This window comes from Balaenoptera physalus (genome assembly GCF_965194825.1).
Source record: "Balaenoptera physalus genome assembly, chromosome: 11".
Taxonomy (NCBI): Eukaryota; Metazoa; Chordata; class Mammalia; order Artiodactyla; family Balaenopteridae; genus Balaenoptera; species Balaenoptera physalus.
Window position 1 is genome coordinate 63320164 of NC_138896.1, and position 16118 is coordinate 63336281.

General features: G+C 38.2%; 1 protein-coding gene across 17 annotated transcripts in view; it reads right to left on the minus strand.

The window, feature by feature from the left end:
• Nucleotides 1-24: 24 nt before the first annotated feature.
• LOC309637715 (zinc finger protein 197-like) overlaps nucleotides 25-16118 on the minus strand; it is a 33618-nt gene continuing 17524 nt past the window's right edge. For 16 of the 17 annotated variants that reach the window (XM_082412762.1, XM_082412759.1, XM_082412761.1 and 13 more), the window contains 3 exons: nucleotides 15742-15833; nucleotides 15315-15441; nucleotides 3253-8718 (listed from right to left, as the gene is read on the minus strand). In XM_082412762.1, the coding sequence (XP_082268888.1) occupies nucleotides 6401-8718; nucleotides 15315-15441; nucleotides 15742-15774 (2478 nt within the window). In that variant the 5' untranslated portion in view covers nucleotides 15775-15833 and the 3' untranslated portion in view covers nucleotides 3253-6400. Of the gene's footprint in view, nucleotides 107-3252; nucleotides 8719-15314; nucleotides 15442-15741; nucleotides 15834-16118 lie in introns of those variants that run through there. The other variant, XM_082412763.1, reaches the window with a different exon arrangement.

Genomic DNA, 16118 nt, shown 5'->3' on the forward strand with positions numbered 1-16118 from the left:
CTCCTATAGCTGGGGGCTGCCCAGCAGAAGTCAAGCCCCATCTAATCTTTAAGTCTCAAAAGCTTCTTCTTGAGTTTCTTCCCAGGGCCAGGATGAATAATGTCTACTGAGAAATCAGAAAACACTGTTAGCAGTAGAGCAGAGGTCTGCCTGGATGCCACCACGCCCACAAGCCAATTTCACCAGTGTCTAGGCAGCAGCCACTACAGCTACAGTGTCTGCTCTACTCCTCAAGAGGATGGAAGGAGTTGTACTGTATACAAGCAATTTATCCCCATAATAATCACATTACAAACACCTCTATATAATGTTTATTGATTTTCCCCCTGATTATAAAGTTAATATATTTTAATTGTAAACTTAAAAAATACAGAAAATGATTAAGAAAAATTACCCCTGGTTCATCTCCAAAGAGATAATCGCTGTTTATTAAAGAATTTAAGACATTTCTTTTAAGGAAAAAACCTCCAACCATACTGACAATTATGACTTAAACTTTTTAACTATGGGGATACATATTTTCACAATTATCACCATGGTTTCTTTTTAAGAAAGGACATTACAATGCAAAGTTTTTCATTTGCTTGGTTGGTTTTTTTTTAATCACCAAGGACAACAGCATGAACAAAAGACTGCAACCTGAACTGTTTGCTTTTTGAACTCAATTTCTATGTTTCACAATAGTCTTAGGTAGATGTTTCAATATAAGTACATATAGCACCACCTCCTTCTACCATGGTACTCTAAGTTACAGCTATATTATAATTTACTTAACCTGCCCCTATTTATTTATTTTAAAGTATTTATTTATTTGGTTGTGCCAGGTCTTAGTTGCGGCTCGCTGATTCCTTAGTTGTGTCATGCGAACTCTTAGTTGCGGCATGCATGTGGAATCTAGTTCCCTGACCAGGGATCGAACCCTAACCACTGTGTCACCAGGGAAGTCCCCAGCCCCTATTTATTAGCCACTGCTTTAGTAAAAGGACTTTTGTTTCCAGTTTATTTTCTTAATAATTGTTAAGACTCTTTTCATGCAAATAGTTATTTTCTGCTGCTGAGTTATTCCTTTACAATAGTGGGATTACTGATTGAAGGATTTTATGAGTGACATGTATTGCCAAATTGCTTTCTTTTTTTAATCTATTTTATTTTTAAAAATATTTACTTATTTGGCTGCGCTGGGTCATCATTGCAACATGCAGGATCTTTTAGTTGCAGCATGCAGGATCTAGTTCCCTGACCAGGGATCAACCCGGGCCCCCTGCATTGGGAGCGAGGAATCTTAACCACTGGACCACCAGGGAAGTTCCCCAAACTGCTGTCTAAAAGGACTGCACCAAATCATACCACCACCAACTTAACAGTACCCCTGTATCATAGCCAAGCCAACAGATTTTTTTTTTAAATTTGTGAGTAAAATAACCTTACCATTTTAGTTATGAAGAAACTGAAAATTTCCTATTCCCCTTTACATGTCTTATTAGAAAAAAAAAGTTCTACATTTCATTAAGTCCCTTTTTGCTGCTACTGAAGTGATCACATACTTTATCCTACATTAACTTACTGGCAACTTATTGTATACACTGCATCTCTTGAATAATGCAATATTTTCAGTCCTGCAACACATCTTAATTCTGGAGAATTATTCTTTCCATGACTAGCTGAATTCTACCAGGGAGGAAGGCCCTTAACACTCGTTTCACCTATCTATACGCAAGATTGCCTACTTTGAGTATTATCATCAGACTGCTGATCAAACTCTAATCGGCCTCCAGCCCTACACAGCAAAGTCTCCTAACAAGGGCTTCCTTTCAATGTCCTTTCCCTAGTTCCAAACGTGGCAACGCATCTCCTCCTTCTCCAGGCCCCACGCAGTCCTGTTGTGGGGTCGACCCTGGCCCCTGGGGCGGTCCGTGTCCAGCCTCCCCTGGGCTAGGCCCCCGATAAGTAGGCGAGAGCCGAGTTTCCGAGGTGGCGGGGCGCGGAGCCGCCTCCGGACAGACAGGGCTGGGATCCCCGAGGAGAGGACGGGGCGAGCGACCCCTGGGACGGCCCCTCCCTCACCACCGACGTTCGCGCCCAGGCCACGCCAACCCCGCTCACCGTGCGCGGAGAAGAAGCCCGGCCGGAGCTCGCGGGCTCTGGAGCAGAAGGCGAGCGACCGGGACCCCTGCGCCTACCGGCGCGAGAACAATGACCGGACAGGAAGTGCCTGGGGATGGGCTTCCGGCTCCCCAAGTCGCCAGGCCAGCCTCTCTAGGAATCTCGGAGGTGCTCTCTTCTCGTTGGGTGTCCAATATCGCTACCGACCAGCGATGGGGGCAAAAGCGCTTAGAGGAAGAGTGCAGGTGGATTGGGGCACTGAGCCTCAGAGCGCGGGGCATCCCTAGGCCGGGTAAGGCCACTTAACCGAGGCGCGCACCCGACAGCCTGAAGCTACAAAGCATCCTTCTGTGGAAGGCCCTGATAATTTTGCCCTAAATGTTCTGGAAATATCAAACAGTACAGAGAATGGTACAACGAATGCCTGTATCCTTCTTCTGTACTCAACAATTAACACTTTGCTATGTTTGCCTTACCTCTCTATATACTGAAGACATTTTTTAAAGTTGTAATCATCAAAACACTTCATTCCAAATACTTCAATAGGCATCCTTCAGTAATAAGAATCATCTCCAAACTAACAATACCATCATTACAGGTAGGAAAATTAACAATAATTCCGTGAAACCATCTAATAACCGGTCATTTTCAAATTTCCAACTGTCCTAAAATATATATTTCATAATTCTGTTTTTCCAAATCAGTTTCACACACTGCATTTGGTACGGCTCTTTAGTTTTGCTTTTTATTTTGAATTTACAGATTCACAGAAGTTGCAAAGATAATACCCTTCAACTAGTTTCCCCCAAAGGGTACATCTTACATAGTTTAATATTAAAAAATCAGGAAATTGATATTGGTACAATGTGTGTGTACACTTTGTCATTTTATCACGTGTAGATTTGTGTAACCACCATCACAATCAAGATACACAACTGTTCCAACACCACCAAGGCCTCCCTAAGTGCTACCCCTCCCTCTTCCCCTGCTCCCTCCCACTACCCACAACCTCTGGCAACCACTAATCTGTATACTTTCATGTGTATACTTTTGTCACTTTAGAATATTATATAAATGTGACCATACATTTTATTGGATTTTTTTCACTCAGCATAATTCTCTTGGAATACACTTGAGTCACTGCAGGTATCAATAGGTCATTCCATTTTATTGCAGAGTAGTATTACATGGTATAGATATACTGCAGTTTGTTTTAACCACCTGTTGAAGGATATTTGGGTTACAGATTTTGACTATTACAAATAAAACTGCTTTTAACAGTCACGTACAGGTTTTTTTGTGAACACGAGTTTTCACTTCTCTGGAATAAATGCTCAGGAGTGCAAATACCGGGTATATGGCAAGTGCATGTTTGGTTTTATACGAAACTGCCAAATTATTCCCCAGAGTGGCTGTAATTTTTCTCATTCCTGGCAATGTAAAAGATTCAGTTCCTTTGCATCCTTGCCAGCATTTGGTGTTAAAACTTTTTTTAAAAAGCTACTCTGATAGCTGTGCAGATTTTTAACTTGCATTTCCCTAATGGCTAATGATGTTGAACGTCTTTTCATTTGCCATAAGTATCTGTTCATGTCTTTTGCCCGTTTTCTAATTGGATCTATTTATTACTGCTGAGTTTTGAGAATTCTTTAGTCTAGATACAAATCCTGTGTTGGATATATGATTTGCAAATATTTTCTCCCAGTCTGTAATGCTTTTTCATCCTCTTTAAAGAGTCTTTTGGAGAGAAAATTATTTTAATTTTGACGAGGTTCAATTTATCATTTTTTTCCTTTTATGGAGCATGCTTTTGATATGTCTAAGAATTCTTTGCTTAGTCTTAGTTCCTGCTGTGATTTTTATTTTTTGCCTATGGCTATCCAATTGCTGCAGCAGCATTTGTTGAAAGGCTATCTCTCCTCTACTGAATTGCTTTTGCACCTGTCAAAAATCTATTGGGCATCTGTGAGTCTATTCCTGGCTCAGTATCTTATGGCTCTTTAGTATCTTTTAAAAACAACCCTCCCCTCCACTTTTTATACCTTTCATTATGGAAAATTTCATACATATACAAAAGCAGTACAATGAACTCTCAATATTCACCCAGCATCAACAATTATCACCCCTCCCTTTTTCATTGTATCTTTTTGAAGAATCCAGTTTTTTTTTTTCTTTTTTGGCCGTGCCGCTTGGCTTGTGGGTCTTAGTTGCCCGACCAGAGATCAAACCTGCGCCCTCAGCAATGAAAGCACGGAGTCCTAACCACTGGACCGCCAGGGGATTCTCCCAGTAGTTTTCTTACACAATATCCCACGTTTTAAACTTGTTTCTCATGGTGTCTTTTATCTTGTTCCTCTGCCTCCTGTGTTTCCTGTAAACTGGCAATCAGGTCTAAGAAGCTTGATAAATTCAGGTTATACTTTTGGCTTTATTGCATTACATGCGGAGAGGCACATTATGTGAGTTGTCTCAGTCTTTTAGCAATGTTACATTTTGTTAAACTGATTAAGAGGTAAATGCCAGCTCTCTTCATTGTTAAAGTACATCCTTCCCTGTGTAATTACATAATCCGGGGTGCTTCTTCTGTATGGACATAAAGCATCTTCATATTCATTACCTCATAACAACTTGGTGAGGTAGATATTCTTCCTTCTGTTCAACAGATAAGGAAATCAAGGCTCCAAGAAATGAAGGCATTTGTCCAAGGAAGAGTGGCAGAATCTGACTCATAGGGTCTTCAGACTTTTAACCTGGACCCCTTCCAGTTTTCACTCTTGGTCCTTTCAGTCTAATGAGGAACCAGCCCTCAAGGGACTTTGGGGTTGAATTAATAACACTTATTATAATCAACACACCACTTCAATGCTGCTAGTATTAGAAAACACAATCCTAATATTAAGGTATTTATACTCCAGTGACAGAACTGGAGTTCTGAGAATTACAACACAAAATTATCAAATAAAGAATACAGGAAGAAATAAATTTACAAATGTACAAAAGGGTACAGACTGAATGAATGATTGGTTCACTGGGAGTAAATGGGCCTGACCACTCAGAGGTGGATTCTGAATTGGTTTAATCAGAGCTTTGAAGGGCTTGGCTCTGTGTAAAACAACTTATGTAGTAAGTTGAGCGCTGGGACAGAATGTTGTTTCTTAAGTAACAAGCTATTTGTATGTTAGTAATGATGAAATGCTGATTAGAATTCAGAATGACAGTAGCAGGGATAATCGGCTCAAGGGTTGGGGTTAAGGATTTTTTCCTGTCGATAAGTAAAGCAACACAGGACTGTCCCTCCATTTTGACACTACGTCCGCTAGTTTTAAAATCCAAAGATTGAAAAATAGTTTTTCTTGGCATCATACTAATAGCTGGACATACTATTTAATAAGCCAATATTTTTTCCATAAAAACAAACTAATATATTATCTATTATCTCCCTTAGACATCTAAAAAGCTGTTTTAAAAAGGTCTTTTTAAAGTACAAAATTCCAAAGTTAACTATCCACCATACTTCCTCTTACTATAAAAATGAATCTTTGGAGGTGCATGAAGTCCTAATATTAACTTAATGAACAAACATTACATTATGCCATGTTCTAGATTTTGACCATTACCTCTTTTATCCAACTTTATTGACAACTAAATTGTTTCATAAAGTACTTTCACGTGATCCTTTTACTGAATGCTCACAACAACGCTATGAAGCAGGCATTATACCAATATCTGACTGACAGAGAAACTGAGACTTAGAGGCTGACTTAATAACATCACAGAGCTAGTAAGAGAAAGAGCCAGGACCCAAACCTAGGTTTTCTGATTCCAAATCCAGTGTACTTAAGTTGTCCTCAAACAGCAGACTCTTGCCCACCCAACTCCATGTTTGATATGTCTTAATCATACTGTCTGTAGAAACTTTCTCTAGCAGTAATACTATCTTTAAAATGTACAATGTGTATATACCTTTTTAAAAATGTACACTTTTTAATACCAAGATATTTTTGCTGTCATTTACAATGACACCATTACATCTTATAAAACATAACCCAATTTCTTCAGAATCTCTGATCGCTCCAAGGTCCTTTTCTAGGTTCATAACAAATGGTTTGGGACAGAGTATTTAACTAGAATTTGGCTTATGTTTTTGTAGTCTTAAAGTCTAGATTAACTTTCTTTCTCATGCAACATACTTGTCTAAGGGTGATCATGACTTTTTTTCCTTATAAAAACCACATGCTGCCATTTATCCAACAGTTACTTAAGTAGGCAGGGATTCTATTCCATTTGACACATGATACTAGATTTTCTGAATCTCTGTCTTGGACTCATTGGCATTTTGGAGCCAAGAGAATTCCTCCACAGAATGGATTTTTTGTTGAAGATGAAGGTCTGAAGTCTGAGAGAATTCTTTTTCAGACTCATCACATTCACAGTTTTTTTCATCTGTATGAATTTTCTGATGTACAGTAAGGTTTTTTCTTTGCCTAAAAACTTTACTACAATCGTTACACCCATATGGTTTCTCCCCTGTGTGGATTCTCTGATGGCCAACTAAATTCCTCTTAGAAGTAAAAGATTTTCTACACTTTTCACACTCATATGGTTTTTCCCCAGTGTGCATTCTCTGATGTACAACAAGGTTTTTATTCTGACTGAAGTCTTTTCCACACTCATTACATTTATAAGGTTTCTCTCCAGTATGGATTCTTTGATGTACCATAAGATTTCTACTAGAGGTAAGGACTTTCCTACATATATGACATTCATAGGTTTTTTCCCCACTGTGAATTCTTTGATGTTCAATAAGATTTCTGTTGTAAGTAAAGCCCTTCCCACACTCATTACATGCATAGGGCTTCTCACCAGTGTGGATTCTCTGATGGGCTATAAGGTTTGAGCGGTAACTGAAGACTTTCCCACAGTCATTACATTTATAAGACTTTTCCCTTGTGTGAATCCTCTGATGGCCAATGAGGCTTTTCTTCAGAATGAAGCATTTGCCACACTCATTACACTCATAGGGTTTCTCACCACTGTGGATTCTCTTATGTTCAATGAGGTTTCTGTTAGAGCTGAAAGCTCTACCACACTCACTGCATTCAAAGGGCTTTTCCCCGGTGTGGATTCTCCGATGTACGAGCAGGCTTGAATTGTAACTGAAAGCCTTCCCACAATCCTCACATTTGTAGGCTTTCTCCTGTGTATGGAGCTTCTGATGGACCATGAAACTCTTGCTCATAATGAAGGTTTTTCCACACTCTCGACATTCATAGGGCTTTTCCCCATTGTGGAGTCTCTCGTGGTCAATGAGGTTTCTGTTAGAACCAAAGACCTTGCCACAGTCTTTACATTCATAGAGATTCTCTCCTGTGTGGAACCTTTGATGTAAAATGAGGCTCTTTTTCAGAATGAAAACTTTCCCACATTCATTACATTCGTAGGGCTTCTCCCCATTGTGGAGTCTCTGATGGTCAAAAAGGTAAGCACTCTGAGTAAAGGCTTTCCCACATTCAGTACATTTATAAGGCTTCTCTCTGCTATGCATCCTCTTATGGTCAATGAGGCTTGACTTAGAAGTGAAAATCTTCCCACATTTTTTACAACCAAAGGTCTTCTTTTCTGTGTGAACTCTCTGGTGTAAGAGGAGGCTTTTGCTTCGAATGAAAACTTTTCCACATTCTTTACATTTATATGGGTTCTCTGTGCTGTGGAGCCGCTGATGGTCAACAAGGTAAGTGGTCTGGGCAAAGGTTTTTCCACATTCGTCACATTTATAGGGTTTTTCCCCGGAGTGGATTCTCTGGTGCAGAATGAGGCTCTTCTTCAGAATGAAAGCTTTCTGACACTTGTTACATTTATAAGGTTCTTCTCCTTTGTGGAGCCTCTGGTGATCAATGAGGTAAGCATTTTGAGAGAAAACTTTGCCACACTCATTACATTTATAAGGTCTCTCCCCAGAATGGCGCCTTAGATGTATAATAAGGCCTGAGTGCCTATAGAAGCCCTTTCCACACTCCTTACATTTATAAGGTTTCTCCCCAGTGTGGATTCTCTGATGGTTTAGAAGGTAAGCACTTTGAGAGAAGGCTTTCCCACATTCATTACATTTATAAGGTTTCTCCCCAGAATGGTTCCGTAAATGCATCAGAAGGCTTGAGCGCTGAATAAAGCCTTTTCCACACTCCTTACATTTATGAGGTTTCTCCCCAGTGTGGATCCTCCGATGGTTTATAAGATGAGAGATTTTATTGAAATGTTTACAACATATATCACATTTATAAAGCTTCTTTCCTTCAGTGCCTATTAAACTTTCAGAAAAAGCTGAATCTGAAGTCAAGCTTTCTCCAAATTCCTTCCACTTTTGGCCTCGTTTTTCTGGTGGAGTCCTTTTCTTCTTGTCTCGTTCACACAGGGAAACTTTCTTCAGTGTATCTCTTTCCCTTGTTTCATTTCCCCACTGACTTGCTAAAACTTGCCATTCATACTCTTCCTCAAAGTCAAGAACCTGGGGAACACTTCCTTGAAGTCTTTTTGATGTTCCTTTCTGAGAATCTGCTCTTTGAGATAGGCTTGACTTTGATGTCACCTCCTCATTCTCAGTCATGGTTTCCCACTCTGGTAAAAGGAATTAAAAATGCATATATTATCATATCCCTGTGTTAGTGAAAACAAGATCTTCAAATGACTTTAAAACAAGCTAGAAGGAAACTTTTATATGCATACAAAAAGGAGAAGATTTTTATTAAATGAGGGTACAAAGCAGAATGCTACACTGACAGAATGTTGTAAATGGATTAACATAAAATTCATTCTGGGATACTTCTAAGCTCTTTGCCTTCAGGGAGCAGATGGAAACATAGAAAGGATTCTGAAAAAACAGGTGCAAGGAAGAACCAGAGAAAGAACATGGGATCTTTCGTAGGTGGTTCACACCTGAGGCTCAAGAAGTTGGATGGGACAAAAAGAACCATTTGGCTTATAAAGAGCTGTCTTTTTATTTTCTTCTTGCTAGGAAGATGGGAACTCTAAAATAAAGAAAATATACCTAAAAACTTGGAAGGCAATCTTTAATTTTTGAAGTCAAGTGTATAAACACTTTTTAATTACTTGAAAGCAATTAACCTACAGGGAAAAAAAAAATCCATGAAAAAGCAATTTAATGCTTAGAATTCTCCTTCCAAAATTGAGAAACAGAATTTTAAAATTCATTTCACAAAAATATCAGGTCTAGGTTAGACTCCCTCACTTAATTAAATATAAAAGAGAAGAAATACAGAACAAAAAGAAAAAATATAGAGACATTAAAAACCATGAAAACATCTATAAAATAATGAGGCTAAACTAGTTAACCTCTTTTCTACTCTAACATTCTCAAATATTTTAAAATGTGAAATTATATATATTTTAAATGTTTTGAAAACTTATTTTCACCATCCAAACGTGAGAAAAATTATGAACTAGTTCCCCAAATTATCTAATAAGTAAAATTATGTAAATAATAGTAACATCTTCTATTTGAGTATAAAAACACTATTCTTCTACCTAAATAGAGAGAAAAGACATGAGAAAGGAGTGTAACTATTTTACTTTATTATCAACTTCTTTAAGTTTATGAGAGTGTGAAAATGGATAACATCCAATAAATGTTAAAGTGAACTACATTCTTAGATCAGGCCCTCATATCTCATCTCAACTGCCCCTCTCTCTGGATTTTGGGCAGGACTGCCCATCACACTACACTGCTTCACTTGGTAGTAGGGATGGGCATGTGTCCTAGGCCTATCCAATACCAGTACTCCAGTTTCCTTATCCACAGTGATTGTATCAAGACTGGTTTCACAATTTAAGCAGGATGCTGGTGGAAAGGAAGGTTCTCTTTCTTTAAGGAAGTAGAAGTGTTTTAAGGAATAGAAGTGTTGCAAGTGGTTAAACTGAGATGGAAAATGGTTAAGAAATGAGCAACTTTTATATATACAGTAGCTAATTAGCTGGTTAAATGATCTGAAATTTTAGTAAAGAAATCAGACTATGTATGGGCCTATTGGGCTTTAAGGGATTTGGGAGAAAAATATCAGAATGAGAGAGGAAGCTGGTTACTTTCTGCAATCTTTGGTGAAGCCTGCAAGAAAAAGACAGGGTTCCCTACCTCCAATACTCCCCACTCCTCTAATCCATGTCCACTCCATTGCTAATTATCTTTCCAATAAGTATATTTGATCATGTCACTCACCTGCTCAAAACAAATAACCCTTCACTGCTTATAGGATAAAGCACAAATGACTAGAACAGCCCAAGGGCTGCCTTCACCCTGTATCTGCCTATTTTTCTGGCTTCACTTCTTGTTAGTACCCTTTATGCCCGGAGACTCTAGGCATGGAAAACTATGTAGAGATCCCCAAACATGTCATGTTTTTGCTTGCTTCTCTATCACTGCCCTTGCCCCTTTCTCTTCCTGAATTGCTCTTCCTCATCCCAGTTTGCTACCTCAAACCTACAGCCTTAAAAACTAAGTACAAAAGTCACATCCCCCCGCCCCAGAATTACCACTGATCTTACAGAAATAAAAAAAGGATTATAAAGGAATACCATGAATGATTCTGTGCCAATAAATTGAACAACTTAAGATAAAATGGCTAAAATCGTAGAAAGACACAAACCACTAAAATTGACTCAGAACATAGAAAATCTGAATAGTTCTATAATAAGTAAAGAAATTAAATCAGTAACCAAAAAACTACCCACAAAGAAAAAAGCCCAGGCCCAGATTGTATCACTGGTGAATTCTGCCAAACATTAAAAGAATGAATACCAATTCTTCACAAACTCTTCCAATAAATAGGAAAGGTGGGAACACGTCCCAACTCATTCTATGAGACCAGTATTACCTAGATACCAAAACCAGGCAAAGATATGACAAAAAAAGAGAAAACTACAAACATATCTTATGAATACAGACATAAGAATCCTCAACAAAGTATTAGCTAACTGAATCCAGCAACATATAAAAAAGGATTATACACTATGACCAAGTGGGATTTATCACAGGAATGCAAATGCTGGTATAACATCAGATAATCAATTAATGTAATATACCATATCAACTGTATAAAGGACAAAACTCACATAATCATCTCACAGATAGAGAAAAAGTGTTTGGCAAAATCCAAAACTCCTTCATGATAAGAACACTCAACAAAGTAGGAATAGAAGGGAACTTCCTCAACCTGATACAGGACACCTACAAAAAATTTAAAGCTAACATCATACTTAATGGTGAATGATTGAATGCTTTCCCTGTAGAAGCAGGAACAAGAAAAGGATGTCTGCTCCTGCCACTTCTATGCAACAGTACTGGAGGTTCTAGCCAGGGCAATGAGGCAAAAGAAAGAAATAAAAGGCACCCAGACTGGAAAAGAAGACATAAAACTATCTCTGTTTGCAAAATTTGTATATAGAAAATCCTAAAGAATCTACCAAAAAACTATCAGAACTAAGTAAGTTCAGCAAGGCTGTCGGATAAATATCAATATACAAAAACCAGTGGTATTTCTGTACATTAGCACTGAACAATCAAAAAACAGGAAATTAAGAAATAATAGCATCCGGGAATTCCCTGGTTGTCCTGTTAGGACTTGGCGCTTTCACTGCCAGGGACCAGGTTCAATCCCTGGTTGGGGAACTAAGATCCTGTAAGCCACACGGTGCAGCCAAAAAAAAGAGACCAATATTCCAAAAGTTAAATGGGCAAAGAACAGTACTAGGTAGTTCATAACATATGAAAAGATACTCAACCTGACTAGTAATGAGGGTGCTCATGAAACCAAACTGAAACAGCAATGAGATTTCACTTTTTCACCCTCTGTAAATCCTTCCCTAAACCACCCACCCCTCCCCCCACCCTCCCAGTTCTTCCATCTAACCAAGCTCCTATGTGCTCCCACACTCATGCATACTTTTATTATATAACATTTGTCACACTGTATTGTAATTATTTGTGTAAATGTCTTTTACTCCAACTTGAATGTACTTTATGGCAGGGGCTTAAGCTTGATGTGGGAGATACTTAATATTTCTTGAATAATTGCCTTCAAATCCTATTCCAATCTCTTAAATGAACATATACAAGTCTTTTACATATTGAAGAAGTATGTGCAAGCTATCTGGGAGTCTGCTTTTCTACCAGCTTATCAATGCACAGAAACTGAGTGCACAAAACTGTCAAATATGACAGTGTCAGTCTACCCCCAGGTCAAAACACCATGGGCTGTGTAGTACTTTCTCTGTCTGGGGGAATTTGGTTGTGCCCAACTTCTAAACATTATAAATCCTTTGCGGGGACTACCTTTAGACACATTACTTATTTTCCCTCTTTCTGAACCATTTCCTTAAGGTAGCCTCCTCAAATCAGAATTACTAGGTCAAAGAGCATAAACACCTTGGTATGTGCTTGCCCAAGCCCTAACAGCATTGCAGTTAGAGCATATCTTACTTATTAAAGTTGATTCAAACTTCTCTTCCCTTAAAGAGTTAGAATAAATAAGGAATCACATTTTCTTCTTATTTTTTAAATTTAACTCCTAGACCCATCTGCAATTTACTTTGGCTTACAGTGTGAGGTATGGATCCATGGTGAGTGTTTTTCATAAAATTAATCAATTAACCCATAAAGCATGTTTTAAAATTCTTCAAAGAAAAGATGAATTATTGAGTAAATAGCATTAGAACTACTGAAAGCCACTTGGGTTAAAAAAAAACAAACAAGCAAACAAACAAACTGGATTCCTATGTCATTCTGTATATCAAGATAAACTTTAGATGGACTAAAGCTTAAATGTAAAAACGAAACAATGAAAATGTCTGAAGAAAATACAGGTGATTTAAAAACTAATAATTTTATGGAGAAGGAGACCACAAAGGAAAATACTGCTGTTTGACTACATGAAAGATTTTCTAAGACTTAAAAAAAAAAAAACAAAAAAAAAAACACTGAAAGGCAAACAAATGGGAAAACGTGCAACATGTGACAAAGGGTTAGCAGTTCTAGTAAATAAAAGAAATATGTAGAAAAGATATGAATAAGCAGAAAATGACCAATAAACACGATAACACTAATAATCAAAGAAATGAAAGAAAAATAAACAAAAGACAGTATTCGTCATCTAGCTAGCAAAGTTTTAAAACACTGACCAGGGCTTCCCTGGTGGCGCAGTGGTTAAGAGTCTGCCTGCCAATACAGAGGACACGGGTTCGAGCCCTGGTCTGGGAAGATCCCACGTGCTGCAGAGCAACTGGGCCCATGCGCTACAACTGAGCCTAAGCTCTGGAGCCCGTGAGCCACAGCTACTGAAGCCTGCGTGCCTAGAGCCCATGCTCTGCAATGGGAGAGGCCACCACAGTGAGAGGCCCGCACACCTCAACGAAGAGTAGCCTCCGCTCGCCGCAACTAGAGAAAGCCCGTGTGCAGCAACAAAGACCCAACACAGCCAAAACAAAACAAAACAAAACAAAAAAATTATTTTAAAAAACCCAAAAAAACAGTGACCAAATCATAAGCACATACAGGGGAAATGGGCCCTCTTGTACTCTTTTTGTAGAAGTGTAAATTGGTACATCACTGATAGAAAGCAGTTTGGTAATACGTATCAAAATATAAAATCTACAAAATGTTTGACCACCATTCCACAGCTGAGATACTAAAAGATATATTCTCATATATGTAAAAATATATAGTATAAATTGCTATGAACAATAAAAAATTTACTAAGGTTGCTGGGTACAAAATTAATATACAAAAATTAAATATTTTCATGTATGCAAACAATGATCAATTAGAAAACATCAGAAAAGATTCCTATTTCAAAGAATCAACGTAACCAGAATATGTAAGATCTACCTGAATGCAATTTTAAAACAGGCCTGAAACAGACAAAGGCAGTATGAACAAATGGAACGATATGTAATGTTCTTGAATAGAAATTCAGTATCATAAAGCTGTCAATGTAAAGCATGATACTCAGACAATGAAATACAAAGCTACTTCTTTCATGGCCTTTCCTAATCCCCAGGAACGGTACTGGTTGCTTTGTCCTCTTCATTTCCATCTCAAGAGGAGATGTCACTCTATTACCAATTATTTTACTCTGCCTTGTTTATTCTTTTTATGTTCATCTCCCAAATCACACTACTTAAGGGCAGAATCACGTCATTTCCATAGTTGCCATTACATGGTAGGTGTTTAATGTTTGTTGGAAACATAAATGGCTAACAGTTTTAAAAAAAATACTCTTGTTATTAATCAAAGAAATCCACTTGAGAATAAATAGATATTATAACTTAAAAAATTATATTAACAACAATTTAAAAGAATTGGACTACTCAGCAGCAATGAAGGCAGAGCCAAAGGAGTGGTTCTTATGTACAGCTGGTAAGAGCAGAGAGGACTGAGATTACTATGGAAAGCAGTTTGGCAGTATGAAGCAAGAGCCTTAAAACAATTCAAACACTTAGGCCTAGTAAATCTACTTCTAAAAAATAATGAGAAATTAAAAAAAAAAAACCAAAAAACCTTAGGCATAGTGATAGATGATTATTATGGCAATTATTTAAAATAAAGAAATGGCTAACTAAATTATGACACAAATTACGCAGCCAATACAGATAATGGTTGCAAAGAATTTGTGATAATACGAATGAGGTGACTGCAAAGAAAGCAAGCTACAGAACTGTATATATTCATGAATACACACTCTCAAAACAACGTAAAAAACCTCAAACACACAAAAAAAGCCAGAAAGGTAATATATCAAAATTTTGATAGTAGCTGTTAGCAAATAGTGGGTTAAAAAAATTTTTTTTCTTCTAATATTCTGTGTTTTCCAAAATAAGTATGCTATATATACTATGTTCATAATCAGAAAAACAAACAAAAGCTGGGACTTCCCTGGTGGTCCAGTGGTTAAGAATCTGCACTTCCACTGCAGGGGGAAGAAAAAAAGAAAAGAAAAACAAACAAAAGCTGATGAAGTTGGGGGGGAGGGAGAAGCAAGAGAGAAGACATATGGGGATATATGTATATGTATAACTGATTCACTTTGTTATAAAGCAGAAACTAACACACCATTGTAAAGCAATTATACTCCAACAAAAACATTAAAAAACAAAACAAAACTGATGAAGTAAAGGTAAGAATTATGGGAAGAAAGTCTCCTTACCTAAGGAAGTCACATTTCCATAATTCTCCAGCATCACATCCCAGTACAAGGCCCTCTGAATTGGGCCCAGACATGCCCATTCCTCTGAAGTGAAGCATACTGATACCTCCTCAAACATCACCAATTCCTGAAATAACAGGTATGTGTGAGATTATCCATGCCCAGGAAGCTCCCCTACTGAAAGGTCCCTTTCACTTCTGGGGAAGACATGTTGTGAAGGCAAGAGGTGGGCAAGGGATATCAGGGAGACATAGGAGACCGTACATGAAGTCTGCCTTCCAATAGCATGGACCTTGATTTAGAGATGGGAGCTGACTGGACACCCAAGCACAAGGATGAGAGATACTCCAGCCACAATTAGGATACTTCAGCCACAATTAGATAGTGCAGATAGGATCTTAGGAAGAAAAGAGGATGCAAATCTTACCTGGGGCTGGGCTGTCAGGAGCATGAGAGCCATTAACTGATTTCTTGGGTTCTCTTCCTGGGAAAGGGCAGAAGCTTCAGGGGCAGGAGAATCTGAAGGAGAAAAAGCTGCATATGAGATAACTGTTGTTCCTGCCCACTACTCCAAGTCCAATATCTTTATCTTCTATAAACAAGGAATTCAAAAAGACACAGAGCTCCCAGAACTAGGCAATGATGACTATAAAATGACCTACAAATCTTTTCTGACCCCCACGTGCACGGCTGGAATAGCACAAAGAATAGCAATAAGAATGGATAAAGGGGGACTTCCCTGGTGGCGCAGTGGATAAGACTCCGTGCTCCCAATGCAGGGGGCCCGGGTTCGATCCCTGGTCA